This window comes from Megalobrama amblycephala, linkage group LG8 (genome assembly GCF_018812025.1).
Source record: "Megalobrama amblycephala isolate DHTTF-2021 linkage group LG8, ASM1881202v1, whole genome shotgun sequence".
Taxonomy (NCBI): domain Eukaryota; kingdom Metazoa; phylum Chordata; class Actinopteri; order Cypriniformes; family Xenocyprididae; genus Megalobrama; species Megalobrama amblycephala.
This window is the reverse complement of record NC_063051.1, coordinates 36,193,688-36,221,569: the sequence shown is the minus strand read 5'-3', so window position 1 is coordinate 36,221,569 and position 27,882 is coordinate 36,193,688. Positions and strand designations below refer to the sequence as shown.

The 27,882-nt window shown below is 35.8% G+C and overlaps 1 protein-coding gene across 2 annotated transcripts in view; it reads left to right on the top strand.

Moving 5' to 3' along the window:
- The window catches only part of sos1 (son of sevenless homolog 1 (Drosophila)), a 57,281-nt gene that overhangs the window by 27,458 nt on the left and 1,941 nt on the right, over window positions 1–27,882 (top strand). The window contains exons 10-23 of one of the 2 annotated variants that reach the window (XM_048200914.1): window positions 4,364–4,655; window positions 5,533–5,899; window positions 9,350–9,431; window positions 14,526–14,648; window positions 14,724–14,827; window positions 16,234–16,456; window positions 19,107–19,226; window positions 19,303–19,465; window positions 20,829–20,946; window positions 21,030–21,202; window positions 22,368–22,484; window positions 23,945–24,218; window positions 25,660–25,704; window positions 26,027–26,145. In XM_048200914.1, the coding sequence (XP_048056871.1) occupies window positions 4,364–4,655; window positions 5,533–5,899; window positions 9,350–9,431; window positions 14,526–14,648; window positions 14,724–14,827; window positions 16,234–16,456; window positions 19,107–19,226; window positions 19,303–19,465; window positions 20,829–20,946; window positions 21,030–21,202; window positions 22,368–22,484; window positions 23,945–24,218; window positions 25,660–25,704; window positions 26,027–26,145 (2,320 nt within the window). The remainder of the gene's footprint in view (window positions 1–4,363; window positions 4,656–5,532; window positions 5,900–9,349; window positions 9,432–14,525; window positions 14,649–14,723; window positions 14,828–16,233; window positions 16,457–19,106; window positions 19,227–19,302; window positions 19,466–20,828; window positions 20,947–21,029; window positions 21,203–22,367; window positions 22,485–23,944; window positions 24,219–25,659; window positions 25,705–26,026; window positions 26,146–27,882) is intronic. The other variant, XM_048200913.1, reaches the window with a different exon arrangement.

Below are 27,882 nucleotides of genomic sequence, written 5' to 3'. Positions count from 1 at the left end.
GTTTCCCTCTGACCCTAAAATAGCCGGCGAGCGGGACGGACACGGGTCTGTTGCGTCAGGGTTTGGGCGGCACTGCTATTGTTGTTCTCAGAGAGAGAGAATGAGGAGGAAAGCGGCCCTTCATCTGCTGAAGGACTCAAGAATCATGAGGATCTGACGTTTTCATGTGCTGTTGATCGTGTTTTAGCGGTTTTATGCGTTCGTGTATGTGGAAAGGATGGCTGATCTTACGGTACGTGTGTGTTTGGAGAAATCGATGCTCTTGCTGTTCGCTTCTGTGCGTTTAAACTAGAACAAAGAGTCGATCGACAGCGGCTGCAGGAACAAGATTCTTCATCATCTGAGATGTTTCATGCTTTTACTTTACAGTAGACTTTACAGTTTTACAGTAAGGTTCCTTTTGTTAACATTAGTAACATGAACTAACAATGAAAAATAAAGCATTGGTTAATCTTAATGTTAATTTACTAATGCATTATTAAAATCAAAAGTAGTGTTAATTAATGCATTAACCAATGTTTACTAATGGGAACTTTATTGTTAAGTTGATTTAATCAAGCTGAATTGTTTGAAGAATCTGTAACACTAATAAGGTCCTGTTAATTAATGTTAGTTAATCCATTAATTAACAACGAGCAATGCATTTGTTACAGTATTTATTAACGTGTAGAGCTGAAACTCTATTGTAATTGTTAAAATGTCCAAGGATCAGTATTCTCCACTAAAAGTGATCGGGCAGACCAAACTATAAGCTGTAGAGACTTGAAGCTTTGAGGGCTGGTAATTCTCACACCGTCTACAACGTCACCAAGGCTCGGCCTGATGGGGGCGCTACAGTGGTCAAAAGTATGAAATGGCTCATAACTCCTAAACCGTTATGCGTATTTGGGATTTTTTTGAAAGACCTACTTTTGCGAGCTAGTCTTAGGTTTTTGAACAAACCAAAATAGATTATCTGCAGTCTGATTGTTAATAATTATCAAAAAAGTGTTGAAATTTAGATTCATGGTCTCTAAGGGCCGCCAAAACGTGCAAAGTGGGCGGAGCCACTTTTACTAAAATGGCAATAACTCGTGAACGGAATGAGATATTTTCACCAAATTTGGCACATCTATGTAAGAGCTCATTCTGTGGTTGCATGAAAAGGGACGCTGCAACTGGCCACTTGGTGGCGCTATAACAGGAAAAAAAAACAGGAAAAATGGCTATAACTAGGGCTGGGTATTGACACAATTTTCACGATTCGATTTGATTACTGTTCACATGCTTTTGATTACGATTTCGATTCGATATTGATTATTTTGGATGTAGTATTTCAGTTACAGTACATGGCAAATTTTCTAGAGGAAAAAAATCTCTCAACTAATGCTGTAAACTACACATGAGAGTCAGTTGGTACTACTATAATAATATTGAAGGTCAAATTAACTTATTTATATACAAACACTTCAATTACACTCAATGTTTTATTATAAATAAAGTTTAGAATTACATAATCATATTTCTACTCCAGTTCATTTTCTTGAAATATAAACATTTAAATCACTGATTTATTCAAACATGCATTAAATATTGAAGAACATTAAAAATTACAATGAATATGTAACAGTGCATAGCTATATTCATCAGAATGATGCTCTCTAGAGTTCACTTTTCTAGCTGACTAATGAGTTTATGGTCACTGAATATGTTTTTCTGAGGTAAATGTGACATCACATGACATTGTTTACAAGCTGACGTCTTTCCGAGGTTGAAACACTGATTGAGCGATTACACGAGACATGATACGGATTTCAGTAAGTTGTACTGTATATTTTAACATACCTTCAGATGTTCATGCATGTTTATTTCACTGTAACTGGTATTAAAGCAGAGGAGAGGATGATCACATGCTTCTCTTTAACTGAGGCGCTAAAGCTATCTGTCACGCCACATTAAACAGCGCCAAAACGGTGTTTATTTTTTGAATCTGATAATAAGATGGACGTCATTTGAAATCTGAGACTTTGCTTCAGATTATTGCGATTTATTGGATGGGAGGCGCTACACATTCTGCTCATTCATCAACTGAAAACAGACTAGACTAATCGATTCTTGGGATTTAAGAATCGATATCGGTTCGTAAAAATGAGAATCGATTAAAATCGAGAAATCGATATTTTTTTACCCAGCCCTAGCCATAACTATTTCACTGTTAATCCGATCGACTTGAAAATTGGCATGCAGTGTCTTTATCTGATGTGCCATGACTGTCTTTGAGGACATTGTCGTATCTCAAAAAACATGTCCGCCATTGGCCAATGAATTTTGAGCAGCTATCAGACAAGGTTATCGGAGGCCGATCGGAATGATTTAGTCTTTGTTAGTTAACTGTTAACTGTTTATAACTGTTCATGGTTAGTTCATGTTAGCTCAGATCCATTAAATAATATTAACAGATACAACTTTTGATTTAATAATTTATTAGTAAATTAACACTAAAAAGTGCTATTTTTCATTAACTAATGCAGTTAACTAATGTTAACAAATAAAACCTTAATGAAGACACCGAATGATTTTTCCAACAATACCTTTAGTTAGAGAGTTGAGTGATTTCAATGTAAACAAGCTCTTCGTTTTAAAGAGTTTAAATACTTAATGTTTCTGTTGTGAAGGAAACGATGACTGTTACAGTCGTGCCTGAATGTGTTTAATTGCTAATGTGTGTGGAAGGTAAAGGCTCGTTTACACCAAGGACAATAACGATAAAGATATGGTTCTAAAAATCTACAAAATATATACGAAAACGGCACAGAGGAACGATGAAAACATCTGAATCTCTCCTGCTTTAAAGAGCTCGAGCATTTAAAGCGACAGCGCTCTTATAATAAACAGAATGATATCGTCTGCTGGTGTGGACGCTGATATAGATATCGTTATTGTTCTTGGTGTGAACGGGCCTTAATAGTGCAGTGTCGCTCGTCCGCAGTGTGTGGCGCCATGAGGAGAGAGAGTCTGCCGTCTCATCACTCCTCCATCTGCTCTGACGTGACGCGCATGTGCTCGTGTGTTCACAAAAACATTCAGAAGTAAGATGCTCTTTAGAGAGTCTTTAACTAGTCCTGCTGTCTTTAACTCATTCATCCCCTCCACCCTGTGATTCGTAACACCCAAAACATAACAGAAAATCAGACTCCTGCTAAGAATTTGATGGTGTAGAAGCGAGTCTCCTTCAGGTCCTGGAGGGCTGTTCGAATTAAAGAGGACCTAAAATGCACTTTTACAAAGTTTTGATTTGTACTAGAACAGGTTTTCCTGCTCAAATGTTCATTATTTTCCTCATTGTTGCAGCTCCTCTCTTCCCAGTCTGTCAGTAACGCTCTGTTTAGTTCCTGTCTCTTTGAAGCGAATAGGTCCTCTTTAAAGCTGACTGGACATTGAAATCTTGTTATCTAGATGTTGGTGGTTATGAGGAACTCCAGGACTTGGTTTAGTCCTCAGTAGTGATGTGTGAAGAGCAGATTTATTTCCCTTTCTCAGCCTCTTCTACAGCTTTAGTGTGATATTTTGATGTCTTTCATTATGTTCGCCCTCATTAGGTATTGACACTGATTTCACAAATCGATTTGATTCACAAACTCTTGATTCTGATTGATTGGCGTGAAGTCGGTATATTACTATAATATTACAGGTTAAAATTAACAAAAGTCCAAACTATTTAATTCAGTTGCTATTTATTTTTAGATATAATATTAGGCACATTTACATCATCTTTTTAATAATTATGTTTCTAATCATGACTGTAAACAGTGACTGAACTTGATTTCATTACAGATTGATTTAAATACATTAAATAATGAAGAACAGTGATGATCGCGGCGTTTTTACCCAAAGTTGAAAATATGCTAGCCTTGGTAAAAAATGCTTTGATTTTATGGTCATAAATGGTCACGGCTTTTCTGTGATAAATGTAATGTTATGCAGATTTATTGACGTCTTTCCGCGCTTGAAACACTGAGCGATTACATGAGACATGATTAATTTCAGTAAAGTTGTATTGTATCTATTAACAAACCTTCTGATGTTCATTCTTGTTTATTTGGTGCTATAACTTGTAGTAAAGAAAAGATGATCGGTTCACGAGGCGCTACAGCAATCTGTCACGACACATTAAAGAGCATTAAAATCACATTTATTTTTTTTATTTTGTTATAAAACTAACTGAATTTGAAAGCGGAGTCTATTTCATATCATAAAAAGCACTTATATTGTGATTATTGGAGATCGAGATCATCAAATGAAAAACAATTAAAATCGATTAATCAATATAGTCAATCAAGCCCTAGTTTTTTTGACATCCTCCCTCATTGTTCTGCCCATCCAGCGAGTCGGCGTGCCGCTTCTACAGTCAGCAGATGAAGGGCAAACATCTAGCCATCAAGAAGATGAATGAGATCCAGAGGAACATCGACGGCTGGGAGGGCAAAGACATCGGCCAGTGCTGCAATGAGTTCATCATGGAGGGAACGCTCACACGGGTGGGCGCCAAACATGAGCGCCACATCTTCCTGTTCGACGGCCTTATGATCTGCTGCAAGTCCAACCATGGCCAGCCGCGTCTGCCGGGAGCCAGTGCGGCCGAGTACCGTCTGAAGGAGAAGTTCTTCATGAGGAAGGTGGGTAGTGATCGGCCAATGCCAAAGTCTCTTCTGCTCACCAAGGCTGATTTTATTTGATCAAAAATACAGTAAGAATTGTGAAATATTATTACAATTTAAAATAAGTGTTTTCTTTGTGAATATATTGTCAAATTTATTCCTGTGATCAAATCTGAATTTTCTGCATCATTACTCCAGTCTTCACATGATCCTTCAGAAATCATTCTAATATGATGATTTGTTGCTCAAGAAACATTTCTGATTATTATCAGTGTTGAAAACTATTTATATAAAAGCAGACTTTTATTTTGACAGTGCCAGGACTTTTATTTTGACAGTGTCCAAGTGCCTGAGAGTTTTTCTGTTTGGCCGACAAGTGTCGGAATAAACTTTAATTTTGACGTTACCAGGACTTTTATTTTGACAGTGACAGGACTTTTATTTTGACAGTGTCTGAGTGCCTGAGAGTTTTTCTGTTTGGCCGATAAGTGTCAGAAAAAAATACTTTAATTTTGACATTACAAGGACTTTTATTTTGACAGTATCTGAACACCTGATAGTTTTTCTTTTTGCCCGACAAGTGTCAGAAAAAAACTTTCATTTTGACATTACCAGGACTTTTATTTTGACAGTGTAAAATAAAAGTCTGCTTCTGACAACTCTCAGGTGCTCAGACACTGTCAAAATAAAAGTCCTGGTAATGTCAAAATGAAGATCTGCTTCCGACACTTATCTGCGAAACACAAGAACTATCAGGTGCTCAGACACTGTCAAAATAAAAGTCTGCTTCCGACATGTATCGATGGTTTAAAAAAAAATGCAGAATATCGGTCGACCACTAAAGGTGTGTGTCTGATAGAGGACTGGAGCTAAACATCCACGTGTTCTTCAACAGGTCCAGATCAACGACAAGGACGATAAGGAGGGTGAGTACCGGCACGCCTTCGAGATCATTCTGAAGGACGGGAACAGTGTGGTGTTTTCCGCCAAATCGGCAGAGGAGAAGAACGGCTGGATGGCTGCGCTGATCTCGCTGCAGTACCGCTCCACGCTGGAGCGCATGCTGGACACGGCCATGCTGCAGGAGGAGAAGGAGGAGCAGATGAGACTTCCTGGAGCCGAGGTGTACCGTTTCGCCGAACCAGACTCCGAGGAGAACGTCGTGTTCGAGGAGAACGTCCAATCCAAATCCGGCATTCCCATCATCAAAGCCGGAACGGTGCTGAAGCTCATAGAGAGGTTGACCTTCCACATGTACGCTGGTGAGTGATGTTCATATGACTGTTCAGTACTTTTTGAAGTAACAATCCTTAAATCCTTAATCCTTCTGCAGTAAATCACGAACAACTGAAAAAGGTGTGGTGCTTTTGAATATTATTATGGGCCTTGCAGTCTAAAAGGATGATCTAGACTCAGTTTGACCCAAAATATCACTGATATTTGTGTGGTTTTGCATAATGCGGCGTGTTCTTTCACTGCTGGATTTTGTGCACTCAGTAGTTACTCCACCGTACAGGGTGTTTACCAGCCACCGCTAATGCGCATTACTGATTTATTTCACAACCTTGAGTCTCGACAACAACAACAACAGCACCAGAATGAGCACAGAGACACCGAAGGCCTCGTCCAGCTGAACCCTTCGCCTCCTTTGTGCTGGTTCCTCAGCATCTGTAAATATTTGGTCTCGTTTACGTCACAGATCTCAGTGTGGCGACCTGCTTTGTTATTGCTGATAACACAACTAGCACTGATAAGAGAGAAAAACAACGGCTATTCTTGAACAAAGCACAAGTTCAGCTCTGTTATCTGTACAGTGTCCTTCCTGTGTGTGTGTGTGTGTGTGTGTGTGTGTGTGGTTAGGGTGGGATAAACTCTTTAAACAGCTGATCAGCTCGACCCAAATCACTCAAGCTCATGAAGGCAGAAGTAATAATCTGAGAACAGTAACAAAATGTTAATGAGTCTATAAATAGAGCAGCGGTTTGTTTCGTACACACGCACAGAGCGCTTCACACTACAGCTGCGGTTCATCTGCACATGATCAGCTTGATTTGGGTTAGTCTCTGTGGTTTGAGTAGATGAGTGATTCTCACTTCTCACTGAAGCTGTCAACAACATATAGAAGAGGATGTTGTTGTGTGATGATCTATTAAACTATCAAAATATGAATATTTTATATATTTTTTCCCAATATTTTAAATATGAGGTAAGAACAAAACACTACACTTGCTTAAGGTATTTTTAAAAAATAAAATTATTTGGCAAAAAAAGGCAAACTGCAGCTACAGGTTTTATTTTTAATGTATAGAAAAACAAAAAGCTCAGGAAAAAGCATACATTAACTACAACATAATCAGTTATTAATATATTTTTGGTTCCAAAATGATGTATGTATATAAAATTATGAATTGATTGATTTATAAATAATATTATAATTTATTTATAAATATATCATGAATGTATTATAAATAAATTAGGGCTGTCAAACGATTAATCACGATTAATCGCATACAAAATAAAAGTTTGAGTTTGCCTAATATATGTGGGTGTACTGTGTGTAATTATTATGTATATATAAATACAAACACATTCATGTATATATTTGAGAAATATTTACAAGTATATGTATTTATTTATTTTTTATATAATTTATATTATATATAAATACATTTTTTTGTACATAAATAACATATTTCTCTTAAATATATACATTAATTTGTGTGTATTTATATATACATATTATTTACACACATTATTCACACATATATTATGCAAACTCAAACTTTTATTTTGTATGCGATTAATCGCGATTAATCTTGAGATATATAATAAAATTATAACTTTCTTGATTTATATATATTATTTTAATGTATATACAATATGTATATAAATAAACTATCTATAAACACACACATATTTAGTGCTGTCAAACGATTAATTGTGATTAATCGCATCCAAAATAAAAGTCTGTTTACATAATAAATGTGTGCGTACTGTATATTTATGTATATATAAATACACACACATACATGTATAAATTTAAGAAATTTACATATTTATATATAATGTATATTATATATAAATATATTATATTTACATATATTATTAATATTATAAATAAATATAAATATTTATATATATAATATACATTATTTAAAATATTTATAATATGTTTTAATAAATATGTGTGTGTGTGTGTGTGTGTGTATTTATATATACATTATATATATACACAGTATGCACACATTTATTATGTAAACACAGACTTTTATTTTGGATGCGATTATTCGTGATTAATCGTTTGACAGCACTAATATATATGTATATATATATATATATATAGTGTGTGTGTGTGTGTGTGTTTTTATTGTTTTTATTTTTTTATGATGATCACATTTACCCCCCAAATTGTCGTTAGTGTAATGTGAATCATATATTTAAATTTTAAAGTCTTTGTGCATCATGGTAGTATTTGATTTTTGATTTTTAATTTAAATCGTTGTATTACAGAAAAATGATCATATTGCAGTAAAGAGAATGACTTTTGTTGCGTTTGAAATCGCATACTGTATAATAGTTACTACATTTGGTTTAAACTTACTTCACTACTGTTTAAAAGTATGTTTTATATAGTATGAGAGTGTGTAATATGAATAAAATTTGGATGTACTACATTGTCATGTTTTCATTGTCATGTGACCACGCCGTCAGTTGCATCGCTTCACTGCCATTCACAAATCCTCTCCCGTGGCCTAATGATCCTAATATCAATATTCACTGTCTTTACACAAAATATAACATGTAATATGGTGAAACGTGACGCGCTGGTGTTTGGGTGAGATTGACGCAGATGTTCTGGGTGTCGGTGAGCGGGTCACTCTGAATTCCTCTGATGGGTGTTTTCGCTCCACACACCCCAGTAAACTTCCTCCTTCAGAGGCTCTGAGGTAAATATAGCACCCAGTTTTCCACTGGAACCTCCAGCGGCCCACAAATACTGGTTTCTAATAAGGCAAAGGAAACAGACGTTTGGAGGAACACTGTGTGTGAAGGGGAAAAGGTGTGTCCTGTGTAGCGCAGCGCTCATTTAGGGTGTGGATGAGGGTTAATGATCATTAGTGAGTGACTCTTAAACACACACTCAGTTTAATGTGTGTGTGAACTTTCTCTCGGCCCCAGACACTAGAATCACAATCTGCAGGCCCTGAATCTATTTTAAGTGTGTGTGTGTGTGTGTGTTGTGTATATGTGTGTCTTGTGCGTCAGAGCCGTGTGTCTGTTTCCTGGCTAGAATAATTCCAGGCCGATTGTTTGGAATTGCTCACTGAGCTTCTATTGTTCCCTTCGGCCAGAACAGAACAGATCCATCATGCTGCAAACTCCGTATGGACGCCACATACGGGCCTGAAGTCGATCGATTATGTGCTGCTTTTTTCTTTTTTTTTTTTTTTTACATTATGACATTTAAGCACCCAAATTCTCTTTACCGTAATGCAAAAAAAATCTCATTATTATCTCCATGATGCAGTGATTTTTATTTTATTACAGTCAACTTGAAATGGGTTTCAAATTTAGGCACTTTTAACTAAATGAAGTTCGTAGTTTCACCGGCCGCAGGACTGTTTCATGTCAACGGTGGATGGAAGGAAATAGTTTGACAAACATAATCGAACGGTTTTTGTTAAACAAAAAATGTTTTCCTTGTTTTTCAGATCCCAATTTCGTCAGGACGTTTCTCACCACATACCGATCTTTCTGCAAACCTCAGGAGCTGCTGGATCTGCTCATGGAGAGGTCAGACTGACACGCACCTTAAAGAGATAGTTCACTAAAAATAAAATTCTGTTATCATTTACTCACCCTCATGTTGTTCCAAACCCGTGTTCATCTTCAGAACATAAATCAAGATGTTTTTGATGAAATCCAAGAGATTAATGTCCCTCCATTGACGGCTACGCAACTACCACTTTGATGCTATAAAGAATTCATAAAGAGATTGTAAAACTAATCTAAATGAATTGAGCGGTTTAGTCCAAATTTTCTGAAGAGACATGATTGCTTTATATGATGAACAGATTGAATTTAGACTGAAATTAATTCAGCATACATAAACAGAATCTCAACCGAAACGCACAAGAACAAATCTCTTTCGGAAGCTCAAATGTGATGTGTAACACGAGAATGAACCTCATTGGTTCTCGCTGAAGCTCAAACGTGATGCGTAACACGAGAATGAACCTCATTGGTTCTTGCTGAAGCTCAAACGTGATGTGTAACACGAGAATGAACCTCATTGGTTCTCGCTGAAGCTCAAATGTGATGCGTAACACGAGAATGAACCTCATTGGTTCTCGCTGAAGCTCAAACGTGCTGCGTAACATGAGAATGAACCTCATTGGTTCTTGCTGAAGCTCAAATGTGATGTGTAACATGAGAATGAACCTCATTGTTTTTTGCTGAAGCTCAAACGTGCAGCGTAACATGAGAATGAACCTCATTGGTTCTCGCTGAAGCTCAAACGTGATGCGTAACACGAGAATGAACCTCATTGGTTCTCGCTGAAGCTCAAACGTGATGTGTAACACGAGAATGAACCTCATTGGTTCTTGCTTAAGCTCAAACGTGATGTGTAACATGAGAATGAACCTCATTGGTTCTTGCTTAAGCTCAAACGTGATGCGTAACACGAGAATGAACCTCATTGGTTCTCGCTGAAGCTCAAACGTGATGCGTAACACGAGAACGAACCTCATTGGTTCTCGCTGAAGCTCAAACGTGATGCGTAACACGAGAACGAACCTCATTGGTTCTCGCTGAAGCTCAAACGTGATGCGAAACACGAGAATGAACCTCATTGGTTCTTGCTTAAGCTCAAACGTGATGTGTAACATGAGAATGAACCTCATTGGTTGTCGCTGAAGCTCAAATGTGATGCGTAACACGAGAATGAACCTCATTGGTTCTCGCTGAAGCTCAAACGTGATGCGTAACACGAGAATGAACCTCATTGGATCTCGCTGAAGCTCAAATGTGATGCGTAACACGAGAATGAACCTCATTGGTTCTCGCTGAAGCTCAAACGTGATGCGTAACACAAGAATGAACCTCATTGGTTCTTGTGGAAGCTCAAACGTGATGTGTAACACGAGAATGAACCTCATTGGTTCTTGTGGAAGCTCAAACGTGATGTGTAACACGAGAATGAACCTCATTGGTTCTTGTGGAAGCTCAAACGTGATGTGTAACACGAGAATGAACCTCATTGGTTCTTGCTGAAGCTCAAACGTGATGTGTAACACAAGAATGAACCTCATTGGTTCTTGTGGAAGCTCAAACGTGATGCGTAACACGAGAATGAACCTCATTGGTTCTCGCTGAAGCTCAAACGTGATGTGTAACACGAGAATGAACCTCATTGGTTCTTGCTTAAGCTCAAACGTGATGTGTAACATGAGAATGAACCTCATTGGTTCTTGCTTAAGCTCAAACGTGATGCGTAACACGAGAATGAACCTCATTGGTTCTCGCTGAAGCTCAAACGTGATGCATAACACGAGAACGAACCTCATTGGTTCTCGCTGAAGCTCAAACGTGATGCGTAACACGAGAACGAACCTCATTGGTTCTCGCTGAAGCTCAAACGTGATGCGAAACACGAGAATGAACCTCATTGGTTCTTGCTTAAGCTCAAACGTGATGTGTAACATGAGAATGAACCTCATTGGTTGTCGCTGAAGCTCAAATGTGATGCGTAACACGAGAATGAACCTCATTGGTTCTTGCTGAAGCTCAAACGTGATGCGTAACACGAGAACGAACCTCATTGGTTCTCGCTGAAGCTCAAACGTGATGCGAAACACGAGAATGAACCTCATTGGTTCTCGCTGAAGCTCAAACGTGATGCGTAACACGAGAATGAGCCTCATTGGTTCTTGTGGAAGCTCAAACGTGATGCGTAACACGAGAATGAACCTCATTGGTTCTCGCTGAAGCTCAAACGTGATGCGTAACACGAGAATGAGCCTCATTGGTTCTTGTGGAAGCTCAAACGTGATGTGTAACATGAGAATGAACCTCATTGGTTCTCGCTGAAGCTCAAACGTGATGTGTAACATGAGAATGAACCTCATTGGTTCTTGCTGAAGCTCAAACGTGCTGCGTAACACGAGAATGAGCCTCATTGGTTCTTGTGGAAGCTCAAACGTGATGCGTAACACGAGAATGAACCTCATTGGATCTCGCTGAAGCTCAAATGTGATGCGTAACACGAGAATGAACCTCATTGGTTCTCGCTGAAGCTCAAACGTGATGCGTAACACGAGAATGAGCCTCATTGGTTCTTGTGGAAGCTCAAACGTGATGTGTAACATGAGAATGAACCTCATTGGTTCTCGCTGAAGCTCAAACGTGCTGCGTAACACGAGAATGAACCTCATTGGTTCTCGCTGAAGCTCAAACGTGATGCGTAACACGAGATTGAACCTCATTGGTTCTTGCTGAAGCACAAACGTGATGTGTAACACGAGAATGAACCTCATTGGTTCTCGCTGAAGCTCAAACGTGATGCGTAACACGAGAATGAGCCTCATTGGTTCTCGCTGAAGCTCAAACGTGATGTGTAACACGAGAATGAACCTCATTGGTTCTTGTGGAAGCTCAAACGTGATGTGTAACACGAGAATGAACCTCATTGGTTCTTGCTGAAGCTCAAACGTGATGTGTAACACGAGAATGAACCACATTGGTTCTCGCTGAAGCTCAAACGTGCTGCGTAACACGAGAATGAACCTCATTGGTTCTCGCTGAAGCTCAAACGTGATGCGTAACACAAGAATGAACCTCAATGGTTCTTGCTGAAACTCAAACGTGATGTGTAACATGAGAATGAACCTCATTGGTTCTCGCTGAAGTCAAAATCAATAACTTTGATTTGCTGTCGCAAAATATGTACATTGGAGTGATACACACATGGAACCAGTTTGGTAATTGCCTCCGGCTGGTGCAAAAGTGCTGTAACACCGTTTTAGACAGCAGCGGGCTGGGGCCTGGAGACAGAAGGCTGCACCAGTGTTGCCAACTTAGCAACTCTTCAGACCCCTTTTGCAACTTTTTTCCAAGAAAACGCATTGTGACGAATATACTTGTTAATCTGATCTAGCTTCCGAGACCCCCCCGGTTCTGCCACACGAGCGCGAGCTCTCTGCGTCTGCTGTTCAGTGAGTGGCTGAGAGGAGCAGCGCATTCAGTTGAGGCTGTGCGCTCTGTCAGAGAACAAATAAAATAGATACTATTGCTTCTAACCTGAGTGATCATTTTATGTGTACGCATAGCCAAAATCACAGCAAATGTCTTTATCTTATGTGTGTGGTGATTTTGTCAGACAACGTCTCAATTATAAATCAGGATTTTAGTGCTGTTTAACATGTCATCGACATTAACGCTTGTCCATTAGTCTGGGATAAGTGTTTTTTTTGAGGGGCAAGTGAAAGAGAATTTTACTTGCCCGACCGGACAAGGACCTGATTAAAAAATGAGAGAATGACTGACTGATTTTATTACATTTAGTGTAAATAGTCTGTATAATGTACTGATGATGACAAGGTTGCGCTGTTGACGCTCGCGCACCATCTCGAGGAAAACATGAGCGAAGCACGCACAAAAAGAAACTCAGTAAAACACTCACCCTGCATCCCAATGTGCATACATACTGAGTGTCACATGCTATTTAGGATGGAGATGGATAGGATGTTTTGAACGAATCAGTTGAGTCAAAGATTTAATGACCCATTCATAAACAACTGCCTCATTCTTGAATGAATCAGACATTGGAATGAATCGTTTGAATGAATGACTCACTTATTAAGACGGTTACTTGACGCCACCTACTGGTGGTTTAGTTTAATTTTTAAAAGTATAATTTCCCCCCAACATTTCTTACAATCCCATAACATTATTTAATGCAGTTGTAATTGTTTTATTGTAAATTTGTAAATGATTTAATTTGATTAACAGCCCTTTGTGTCTTATTCTAATTAAATTTATTGATCGAATTTAAGAATTTAAAATTAAAGATGAATCATACATTTTACAAATCACACAAAGATTTCACAAATCTATCACAAATATGCAGATTTAAATATGTCAAAGGATTCTGAAAGGATATTGCTTCAGAAAATTTTAATTTATTTTTACACCACAAAAAAATCCTTTTTTTTTTCGGACAAGCAACTGTTTTACTCGTACAAGTGAATGACAAGGCTTAATGTCGAGCTGCGTTTCAGTCACCATTTCATATTGTCTGACAACAAAAACAGAAAAATTTATAGATGAAACAATTTTATTGGGAATTTGGCTGTATTAATATATATTATGTGAGCAAAAAGGGTAGCAGTAGCAATGTAAAGGGCTGACACTTGGCAGAATGCGAATGCAACAATGACATGTTGAATATTCTAATTGCCATATGACATCATCTATCGACATTTAGCGACATATATATAATGGCATTAAAAAAAAAAAAAAATGGCATTAAAAAGCATTAAATTAGATCTGATGAAACCTGCAGAAACCCTGTGTGTAACACTTGAGAATGAACCTCATTGGTTTTCACACATCAGATGAACATGCTTGAGCTTCGGTTTACCACAACTGATGTGAGTTGTAATATGTAAATAAAAGCCTAAATTCAATCTGTTCATCATATAAAGCGATCGAGTCTCTTCAGAAAATTTGGACTAAACCGCTCAATTCATATGGATTACTTTTACGATCTCTTTATGAACTTTTTGAAGCGTCAAATTTGTAGTTGTGTAGCTATCGTTATTGTACTCATGCTATGAAGTTATTGTCACGTCCGTTGAAACATCTCTCTGTGTGTTTGCGTTCCAGGTTTGAAATTCCAGAACCCAAACCCACGGAAGCGGATCAGATGGCCATGGAGAACGGAGACCAGCCACTGAGTGCAGAACTCAAACGCTTCCGCAAAGAGTTTGTTCAACCCGTACAGCTCAGGTACAAACACACACACACAAACACACAGCACTAACGTGTCATAGAGCGTCTCACTCCATCTCTGTCTGTCTGCAGGGTGCTGAATGTGTGCAGGCACTGGGTCGAGCACCACTTCTATGATTTTGAGAGGGACGCTCAGTTGCTACGGCGACTGGAGGAGTTTATCAACAAGGTCAGAGGTACGAACACAAACCTCCTGATCGACTCTATCATCATCATCATACCTGAGATGATAAACTCTGGAAATGTCTTCAAAATGTATCAAAAGTGGATGGAATCACAGAATCCAGTCATAAATATGGAATTATACAGTATAATAATACAATTTGGATGAATAAACCAAAAGTAGGGCTGTAAACGTAATCAGATCGCGAAATGGGCTCGTTTGTGTGAATATTAAAGCAAGACTGATATTGAAATATGATATTGAAATTGTGTGTGAGACGTCATCAGACACACACAAACTCAAAGCTCTTCACTACAACCCATCAAAATAAAAGTTTGGTTTAACTTGAAGAAATTTTGACAGAAGTAATATTAATAATAATAATAATAATAATAATAATAATAATGTATACAGTACTTAATAATAATATACAGTACTTCTCAAAGTAATAATAATAAAAACATCACACCATATAATTTGTTGTGCAGCACTTTGTTTATATATTATAAACTTTTTATGTTATATATATATATAATCACAGAAAAATTAACACAGGGAATTATTACTATAAGCAATAAATTATCAAATTAAATTTTTAAAGTTGATTTTACATCCTTTTTGATTATTAAAATCGAATTAAAATGGAATTCAGACTCAGAATGTCTGAAAAAAATAGAACAGAGATCTATTATTGTTAAAATGTTAATAAGAAAGAAAATGAATAATCTTACAATATATACAGTTCTTAAAAATAATGTTATTATTAATATTATTAATCATTTTATACATTTTACATTATATATACATTATACATTATACAGTTTTAATTTAAACCATACATTTATTTTGTTTATATATATATATATATATATATATATATATATATATATATATATATATATATATATATATATATATAATAAATTAAAATAAATTATCAAATACAATTTTAAAGTTTTATCAATTTAATTGATTTGACATCCTTTTTGATTACAAAAATTTAATTAAAACGGAATCCAGAAAAATTAAAACAGAAAAATCAGAATGTCTGAAAAAAACAAAACATTTCATAGGGATCTATTATTGTTAAAATCTTTATAAATTATCACATTATTTTATACAAGTTTTATTACTTCAATTGATCAATCCTTGTTAATTATTCAAATTTAATCCAAAAACGGAATCCAAAAAAATTAAAACATGGAGCTTGGTGAAGAATTAAATTAATTTCATATGTAATTCCCATCATTTTTCTGTTTACATTGAACGTTGCGTTGGATTTTGAGCCAATGAGATTTCACCGTGGGCGGGACTATACAACGAAACCAAAATAAAAACACAAACACTTGTCACGATCGTGGCTGATTGATCTCCGTTCCGTTCTGCCTCTCTCACATCAGTCCTGTCACCTGTCCACAGGTAAAGCCATGAGGAAGTGGGTGGAGTCCATCACGAAGATCATCCAGAGGAAGAAGCAGGCGCAAGCGAACGGCCCCAGTCACAACATCACGTTCGAGAGCTCGCCGCCGGCCATCGAGTGGCACCTCTGTAAAGCGGGACAGACGGATCAGTTTGACCTCATGACCCTTCACCCCATCGAGATCGCCCGACAGCTCACGCTGCTGGAGTCCGACTTCTACAGGTGCGACACTTCAGCCTTGACCTATGACCCCTGTCGGCATTTACTTGTGTTTGTTATAAGAGCACTGTCGCTTTAAAGCAGGATGGATTCTGATTGGCTGTCAGTGTTTTTATCATTCATCAGCTGGAAAACATCACTCTGAACGTGACTCCAAAAATATTCATTTATATGTACAACGATTTTTAAAACTATAGTTATCGGCTTTTGTGTTAGTTTTGCACTCGTTTAGTATTTTAACGTTGCCTTTTTTCTTTATAAGGGAAAAGGCTGGATTTCCTGTTTGTATTTTTATTTTCTGCCCCGTTGGCAACACTGTCTGCACAGAAAATGGGGCAGTTTAACACAATAGAGAGTCCAGCTGTGACACACACACATACACACTTCCCTTCACCTCTGTGGGAACAGGCAATGAGCGTCGTACCCAAGGTCACCACCTCAGCTCTGTTTCCCATGAGGCCGCTCTGTGCACCCGTCTCCCAAAACACTGAACCAAACCGCACACGCAAAACAGCTCGGTTCCTGATTGAAAGAGCATTCTGGGTGATTTTGACATCATTTCTGTGTCAGGCGATCGTCTCTCAGTGTTTCTGAACGAACAGGAAACGTTACAGTAAATAGAGTTACAGTAAATGTCTGCCAGCACGAGCGAAGACATTCAAGCTCTTACATTAATTATTAAGGCGAGACAATAAATCTATTGTTTTGTTTTTTTCATGCACTGGTCATTCATGCAGACTAATGGAAAGTTTATTGTATTGCACTTTGCATCTGTAGATCTTTAAAAGCAGTGAGTTTGAGTCAGAAATCTCCACTTCAGCAGCTTTACACACACCAAACTTTACAGTTTTATTCATTTCTATATTCTGAAGGTCTGTTTATATATCATTCACCTGATTTATAGGACATTTTAATCCTAAAAACATGGTGAAATGTATTTATTTCTGTCCGCTGACAGTATTTTTCTGATTTATAGAGTGTCAACAAAATCCAACAAGAATTGTTTGAAGCCTGGCTTTATCCAGTGTTCAGATTTCTAATGCATATTTAATTAGATTATGCATCATTTGCATATTTAAAATACAAAAAATTTGTCTGCGATTTAATTAATTGATATATTTTTTGAGTTGTAAAGTGTCTAGATAATGATTTTGAGGTTGATCTGATGTTCTAGATGTTTTACTCACCCCCATGTCATCTAAGATGTTCATGTGTTTCTTTCTTCAGTTGAAAAGAAATTAAGGTTTTTGAGGAAAACATTCCAGGATTTTTCTCCATATAGTGGACTTCACTGGGGTTCAACGGGTTGAAGGTCCAAATGTCAGTTTCGGTGCAGCTTCAAAGAGCTCTACATGATCCCAGACGAGGAATAAGAGTCTTATCTAGACAAACCATCGCTCAATTTCTCAAAATAATTAAAAATTGATATACTTTTTAACCACAAATGCTCTGCGATGTGCCACGCATTACGTAATCATGTTGGAAAGGTCACATGTGACGTAGGTGGAAGCACCGATCCAGTGTTTACAAAGTGAACATGCAAAAATTAATGGTGCGAGACGGGAATGAAGCGTTAAGAGTGAGTTATTTACATGTTAAGTCAATTCAAAGACGAGAATAGACATACTTCGGCGCGAATTGAGCTTTTCGGGCGAGATGAAAAATCTAAACTTTGCCGAATATTCGCGCCACATTAACCAGTTAGGAGCGACGTACAGAGGGAAGGCAGAAATCAGAAGCAACAATGGAGGACAAAATCATTGTCGCTGTATGTGGATACCCAGAGCTGTCCGATACATCTTTGTACTTTTAGAGAAACAGGAATAAAAAGGATCTTGCTTGGAAGTGAGGAGGTCGGACAATCTGGTAAGTTGTAAAAAACGCTCTTTACTCAATTTGAGCTATATATATTGAGACTACAAGCTAGCTAAAGCCGGCAAATTAGTAGTTGCGGGAAAGTAGTTGTAAAATACGGCAAATAAACTCAATTTGCCAGCTTTTACAACTACTTTTCCACTGACGAGTTGATGTTTATTCAGAAGAAGTGTGCAGAAACGAGACTGAAGTCCCTCTCATGATGCAAATTCGCGTCTGTTGTGAAGTGAATTTCATGCGTGAATGAAGCGAGTAAACTCAAAATGTTCAAGCGTCCAGCTACGCGCGAATAGCGTGATTTATTCGCCCCATAAATCAAACGGCCTTTACAAAAAAAAGGTAAAACAACAATGTCGGATGATTGTGAAGTTTGAGGAGAAAATGGGAAACACTGGATCAGTACTTCTGCGAGACCTTTCCAACATGATTACGTCATGCGTGGCGCATCACAGAGCAGCGCAAGATGAGCATTTGTGGTTAAAAAGTATATCATTTATATATTTTTTAGAAAATGTCCGATGGTTTCTCTAGATAAGACTCTTATTCCTCGTCTGGGATCATGTAGAGCTCTTTGAAGCTGCACTGAAACTGACATTTGGACCTTCAACCCGTTGAACCCCAGTGAAGTCCACTATATGGAGAAAAATCCTGGAATGTTTTCCTCAATTTCTTTTCGACTGAAGAAAGAAAGACATCTTGGATGACATGGGGGTGAGTAAATTATCAGGACATTTTAATTCTGAAGTGAACTAATCCTTTAATGTACTTTCTCCTGTAGGGCGGTTCAGCCATCGGAGCTGGTGGGAAGCGTTTGGACTAAAGAAGACAAAGAAATTAACTCGCCGAACCTTCTGCGAATGATCCGCCACACCACTAACCTCACGCTGTGGTTCGAGAAGTACGACACGCTCCCTTGTGTTTAATTCAGAGCCGCGTGTGTGTGTGTGTTTCTAAAGGTTTCTCACGTCTCTCAGGTGCATTGTGGAAACGGAGAACGTGGAGGAGCGTGTGGCCGTCATATCGCGAATCATCGAGATCCTGCAGGTGTTTCAGGAGCTCAATAACTTCAATGGCGTTCTGGAGGTGGTGAGCGCCATGAACTCATCGCCCGTCTACAGACTCGACCACACCTTTGAGGTGAGCATGATATTCACAATATTCCTCATTTAAATAATTCATGTGCAGGGGCGGGGCCTGGTTGAGTTAGTTAGAAACTGGCGGTTATGGTAAGGGGCGGGACATTTTTCAAACACCAATCACAACACACTGCTCCAGCCGACCAATCAGAGCACATTGTGCTCTTCAGAAGGAGGGGCTTCATAGAGACAGGAACTAAACAGAGCGTTACTGACAGACTGGGAAGAGAGGAGCTGCAACAATGAGAATATGAGGAAAATAATGTTTTATGAACATTCAAGCAACAGACGTCTGTGAATGGACTATATGCACGGATTGTTCTTTAGAACTTCTGCATTAATATAATCCAGCTGGAAAACTTCCGGTGAGAGTCATTTGCTGGTGTGTTGAGCATCAGTGTTTATAATCAGAATATAGTCACTTAAATAGTCAGGCACAGCATTAATTTAGTTATTCAAACGTAAGACGGCATAAAAAAATAAATAAATAAAGACATACCTCAGTGTTCCTCCTTGGCTAAATTCAATTTGAGTTTTTACACTTTTATGTGAAAAAAAAAGCTTCAAAAATTAAATATTTATTGTGCACTTTAGTTAGATTAATTGAATAAAGTGTGCTGAAATCATTGATCTTGTGCTGCTCTGACTGACAGCTGCTGTGATTATAAAGAGAGAGCGGCGCTCGCTTTCTGTGTCATTCATTCACAAGAAAAGTTATTGTTTTTCATGAGATTTTTTGAGTATTTCATACTTCACATTGACAAAATGTATTTTAAAACCTAGTTATTTTATAATGTTTAATATTTAGTCAAAAACAAAGTGAAAAACGATTAGAGGAAATGGCTGATATATGCGCAAATAAATGCTACTTTGCCGCCACCTGCTGGTTAAAGTGGTAATTATTGTCTTTTTTATTTTTAAATAAGTGTTTTCTATCAAATGTTGAATTTCCTACATTTTTAAACGTTCGGTTTTACATTGGAGACAATCTCAGACGGATGAACAAGTAATGTTTGTGGTCATCACATTAAAAATAATATTTGAAGTGCTGGAGAAAAATGTGCGTGTGTGTGTCTAATTACAGATACAGCGTTTTTAAACGGTCCCAATAGTTTCGTCTTTATTGCAATCAATAAAACTGCTTTATTAGGTAAATGTGATAACTGCATTAAAATATGAATACAACATTAAAAAGTCAACCATTGATGGTTTTGTGTCGATGTGGAGCGACTACAGAATGAACAGTTCACCGGAAATGCCTGAGCTGGCTTAACGACAACCAGGAAGTAACTGTGCATATAGTCCATTGGCCTTAAAAACGCATAATATGGCATAACTCATCCTGCGTGTGATTTTTATTTCAGCAAATCCCAAGCAGACAGAGGAAGATTCTGGAGGAAGCTCATGAACTCAGTGAAGATCATTATAAGAAATATCTGGCTAAACTCAGGTCCATCAACCCTCCCTGTGTGCCCTTCTTTGGTACGTTCTGCTTCCTTCTTCACACGTGACACTGTTTCTGATGAGACTGTGTGTCTGATGCACATGTGATCTGCTCATTTTAGGGATTTATTTAACGAATATTCTAAAAACTGAGGAAGGAAATCCGGACTTCCTGAAGAGACACGGCAAAGAGCTGATCAACTTCAGCAAACGTCGGAAAGTGGCGGAAATCACCGGAGAAATCCAGCAGTACCAGAACCAGCCATACTGCTTACGTGTGGAGAGCGACATACGGGTCAGAAAAACAACATTTGCATATTTGCATATTGCTTTAAATAATGGTTCATATTAATAATGCTTCTTACAGAGCAAATCAGCATATTAGAATGTATAGAATATAATGTAGAATATAATAAATATATATATATATATATATATATATATATATATATATATATATATATATATAAAATAGAATATTTAATTATTGTAATAATTGTTAATTATAATTATTAAAATAATTAAATATTCTATATATATATATTTTATGTAATATTACAATATTATTTGTAAAATAGTTAAAATATTTATACATAAAAAATAATTATACATATATTTGTTACTAATAATTAAAATATTTATAAATAAAAAATAATTATATTTGTATATATTACTAATAAATATTATTGTTATTACTACTAATAAAAGTAAATTTAAAAGTATAAAAGTATGTAAAAGTGTGTGTGTGTATATATATATATATATATATATATATATATATATATATATAAAACTAACAATTATTACAATAATAAATATGTAATACAATATTATTTGTAAAAGTTAAAATATTTATAAATAAAAAAATATATGTATATATATTACTAATAATACTAATAATTAAAATATTTATAAATGAAAAATTATATATATGTATATATTAGTAATAAATAATATTATTGTTACTACTACTACTAATAATAATAAAATAATAAAAGTAAATACAATAATATTTAAAAAAAATAATGAAATATAATATTTAATTATTTTAATAATTATAATTTAACACAATATTACCGTACTGCTTACGTGTGGAGAGTGACATATGGGTCAGAAAAACAACATTTGCATATTGCTTTAAATAATGGTTCATATTAATAATGTTTCTTAAGGAGCAAATCATCATATCAGAATGATTTCTGAAGGATCATGTGACACACTGAAGACTGGAGTAATGATGCTGAAAATTCAGCTTTGATGACAGGAATAAATTACACTTTACTATATATTCACATAGAAAACAGCTGTTTTAAAATTTAATAATATTTCAAAATTTTTACTGTATTTATGATCAAGTAAATGCTGCCTTAAGACACAATTATTCCAAACTTTTAAATAAAAGCTTCTGAATACTGCAGAACTGAATTAAACGTGTCATTTTTATTGCATTGATGTTGCAGAAGTTCTTTGAGAACCTGAACCCGATGGAGGACATGACGGAGAAAGAGTTCGCCGACTATCTGTTCAACAAATCTCTGGAGATTGAGCCGCGTAACGCTCGCACCCTGCCTCGATTCGTAAGTCTGACTCATGTCGAACACACGCACGGTTACACAACGCCCAGAGAACCTGTGACCGCATGTTCACCTCCTGATCTGATCGTCCACGCTCCATATTAAACCGTAAAGTGCTTAAGGATGTGAACCAAAATAGTGCAGATTTACAAACTAAGCCTGAGTTCACTTGTGTAACAGTGAAAAACTTGAAAACATCACGCAGGTGGAACCCTTCAGACGTTCTGATCTGAGGAGAGTGTTCATGGGAAATCAGGTGGACTCCGAGGCCAAAGACTATATTCAGAGGCCCTTCAAGATATTTGTGCTACTTCTGCTGTAATGACAAAGCTGTTGCTCATTTATAAACTTTATAGAAACTACAAGTGGATATATATATATATAAATGATATACAATATATTTTAATTATATTGATATTGAAATAAATATGTTGTAATATTATGTAAATTCTAATTATAAAAAAAAAAAAAAATATATATATATATATATATATATTACTAAATAATACTATTATAATTTACTATTATTATAATTTATATTACTTCTACTATTAATAATAAAAGTAAATACTATATTTAAAAATATATATAATAAAATATATTAATTTTTTTTAATTATAATTTAACACAATATTACAGTATATGTCAAATAATTAAAAAATATATAAACAAAAATAATTATATATAAAAAATATATTACTAATAAATAAATGTTATTGTTACTACTACTACTACTACTACTAATAATAAAAGTAAATACCATATATATATATATATATATATATATATATATATATATATATAAAATAGAATAATTAACAATTATTACAATAATAAATGTAATAGATATTACAATATTATTTATAAAATAGTTAAAATATTTATTACTAATTAGTAATACTAATACTAATAATTAAAATTTTTATTAATAAAAAATTATATATATATGTATATATATATCATGTAATCATTAAAATAATTAAATTTATATATATATATTTATTTATTTATTTATTTAATTATTTTAATGATTAAAATGAGCAATATTCAAAATATTACAATATATTTTTAGAAATAATTAAACTCTATAATTCCAGACATTTCGATAACTGAATGTTCTTCAGGATTTACACTTTTTATTACATAATTTTTCTAGATATTTGTATTGTATTTTTTTTACTTTTTTACTTACAAAATATTTTAAATAACATATTATAGTGCATTTATATTCATTATGAGAATTTCCATGATTTTTCCGTGGACTAGAAATCTAATTTTCTATGAAAAAATTCATACAGTATATCCTGTTTTTCCAAGATAAAAATCTGTGATTTTACATAATTTGTCTTATTTTAAATCTTCCTTAATTAAGATGTTAATTTGTCATCGTGTGTCATCACCAACAGGATGTTCAAAGCAAGTGAGGTTTAGTGAAGATAACTCATTTTGTTTTCCTCTCACAGCCGAAGAAGTACAGCTGTACTCTGAAGTCTCCCGGCGTTCGGCCGTCCACCGTCCGCCCAGGAACCATGCGGCACCCGACACCGCTGCAGAACGAGCCCCGTAAGATCAGCTACAGCCGGATCCCGGACAGCGAGACGGAGAGCAGCGCCGCTTCAGCGCCCAACTCGCCCCGCACGCCCCTGACGCCTCCGCCCGCCTCCGCCGCGTCCAGCTCCACCGAGGTCTGCAGTGTGTTCGACTCGCCGCAGGCGCCGTCCAGCCCCTTCCACTCCAGTACGGCCAGCATCACACACACACACACACACACACACACACACACACACACACACACACACACACACACACGGAGTCTGAGAAACTATGTCATGATGATGAGAAACTGCAGAGAAATTTCAGCCACTGAATATGAGCAACTCTTATTATTTTTATATAGTCCATTATTTATATACCATGGAAAAGTCATGGAAATTCTCATAATGAATATTAATGCGCTAAAATGTTATTTAAAATATTTTGTAAGTTAAAAAAAAAACAATTAAAAAAAGTAGAGTAAATACAAACATCTAGAAAAAACAAATGGTAATAATAAAAGCAAATAAAAAGTGTAAATCCTGAAGAATATTCAGTTATCCAAATGTCTGGAATTATGGAATTTATTTAGAATTATTTTAATTATTTTGCAAATTGTATTGTAATATTTTTATTATTATTTAATAAATTATAATTATTTAAATAATTAAATATTTTATTATATATATTTTTATTTATTATAGTATTTACTTTTATTATTATTAGTAGTAGTAACAATACCATTATTTATTTATTAGAATATAAATATTATATATATAAATATTACTTTATATAATATTTTTATTTATAAATATTTTTTTACAAATTATATTGTAATATTGTGTTAATTATAATTATTAAAATAATTAAATATCATATTTTATTATATTTTTTAAAAATTATAGTATTTACTTTTATTATTATTATTAGTAGTAGTAATAGTAATATTTATTAATATTAAAATGTAAATTATTACTTAATTACAATATATATATATATATATATATATATATATATATATATATATATTGTAATATTGTGTTATTTTTAATTATTTTATTATATATTTTGTAAATAATATAGTATTATGGACTGTATCAAATATATGTATGTATTATTATTATTAAATCCTCATCACCAGATGTGATGAATAATGTTGAATATCTGACACACATACAATACAAACACATTATTATTTTATATAGTCCATAATTATTATATTATTATCATATAGTCCATTATTATTATTATTTTATTGCTATTTTATTTATACATATAAATGTATTATTATTATTAAATCCTCATCACCAAATGTGGCAACAAAAGCATCAGAATTGTGATAATGCCTGTTTCAGTCCCTCACCCTGTCTGCCATTGGTCAGATAAACAGATAGTCCTGCCCTAAACTCACTCCATTGGTCGAGTCAGTGTTGATATATCCCAGATTCGGTTTGCTGTTCCTTGTGATGCAGAAATGACACACTGTAATTGTTCTATTTATATCATCCACATGAATTACTTCTATCCTCATCTCACCATATCATTTAGCATCATGTAAGCACTAATGCTGATCCGACATCACTTCCTCCCGTCAGCTGTGACGCGTCCGTCACCTTCTCTTGTCTTTCTTTCTGCTTCCTGACAGACAGCGACAGTATTTTTGCTCCGGTCACTCTGCCGCACGGCCTACGTTAGTATATCAACCAACTCTCATGTTCTCTCATGTCTGCTGATTTTCACCCATCAGTCTGTGCAGACTGTGTAGTGTGTGTTCTGTGACATCACATCCTGTTGCAGTGATTTTTAAGAGGGTTTTAGCGGCTCATGTTGCTGTAGCTGTGGTGAAATCACTGTAATGAACGGCGTCGTGTGGCTTTAGTAGCGTCAGAATAATCCACTTGCATGTTCAGGTCGGTGTTTATCATGTGACGTGTTTCCCAGCAACCTCTCTGTCATGATTCTCACCTCAGGGCTTTATGTGTGTGTAATTGGAATGTTTGTGTGTCTCTCAGGATCTTCTTCAGTGTCGTCTATGATGGGTTTCCTCCGGAATGACGACCCTCCTGTTCCTCCGCCCATCCCTCCCCGCCGCCGCCCGGAATCTGCTCCCGCCGAATCATCGCCCTCAAAGGTGAATCAGAATAACTTCCTCTTGCAGCGACATCTCTTCTCTGATGACGAGGGCGGGGCAACCCGTCACTCACATGAGATCCACCAATAGCAAACCAGAACCATCCAATCAATTCCCCACAGACAAAATAGGACTATTCCTATTATCACAGAAGTACTAAGATAAAAGTTTACAGTTAGGATATAAACACTGATGTCTACGATAGCGATCAAATTAGAGATAACCAACTTTTGAAACTAACTTGCCGCTTCAAATAATGGTTGTATCAATTACATCATTACACCACTAGGTGGCAGCAAGCGACTGTTAAAAAATGTATTCAGGGTTGCCAGATTTTCACAACAAAACCCGCCCCATTGCTACTCAAAAAAGGGCCAATTGTGTTTCAGAGGGTTCCCGGAGTAAAAATCGCGTTTTGTGGGGTAAAATCTTACGATTTACTATTTCGTTCATTCGATTTACTAAATCTTGCACACGATTAACTATTTTGTTCCATCGATTTACTATTTCATTCCCACGATTTACTATTTTGTTCCCTCGATTTGCTAAATCTTGCACACGATTTACTATTTCGTTCATTCGATTTACTAAATCTTGCGCACAATTTACTATTTCATTCCCTTGATTTACTATTTCGTTCCCTCGATTTGCTAAATCTTAAGCACTATTTACTATTTCATTCCCACGATTTACTATTTTGTTCCCTCGATTTACTAAATCTTGCGCACGATTTACTATTTCATTCCCTTGATTTACTATTTCGTTCATTCGATTTACTAAATGTTGCGCACGATTTACTATTTCGTTCCCTCGATTTGCTAAATCTTGCGCACGATTTACTATTTCATTCCCTTGATTTACTATTTCGTTCCCTCTATTTGCTAAATCTTAAGCACTATTTACTATTTTATTCCCACGATTTACTATTTTGTTCCCTCGATTTACTAAATCTTGCGCACAATTTACTATTTCATTCCCTTGATTTACTATTTCGTTCCCTCGATTTGCTAAATCTTAAGCACGATTTACTATTTTGTTCATTCGATTTACTATTTTGTTCCCTCGATTTACTAAATCTTGCGCACGATTTACTATTTCATTCCCTTGATTTACTATTTCGTTCCCTCGATTTGCTAAATCTTAAGCACTATTTACTATTTCATTCCCACGATTTACTATTTTGTTCCCTCGATTTACTAAATCTTGCGCACAATTTACTATTTCATTCCCTTGATTTACTATTTCGTTCCCTCGATTTGCTAAATCTTAAGCACTATTTACTATTTCATTCCCACGATTTACTATTTTGTTCCCTCGATTTACTAAATCTTGCGCACGATTTACTATTTCATTCCCTTGATTTACTATTTCGTTCCCTCGATTTGCTAAATCTTGTGCACGATTTACTATTTCATTCCCTTGATTTACTATTTCGTTCCCTCTATTTGCTAAATCTTAAGCACTATTTACTATTTCATTCCCACGATTTACTATTTTGTTCCCTCGATTTACTAAATCTTGCGCACAATTTACTATTTCATTCCCTTGATTTACTATTTCGTTCCCTCGATTTACTAAATCTTGCGCACGATTTACTATTTCATTCCCTTGATTTACTATTTCGTTTCCTCGATTTGCTAAATCTTAAGCACGATTTACTATTTCGTTCCCTCAATTTACTATTTCATTCCCTCAATTTACTATTTTGTTCCCTTAATTTACTATTTCGTTCCCACG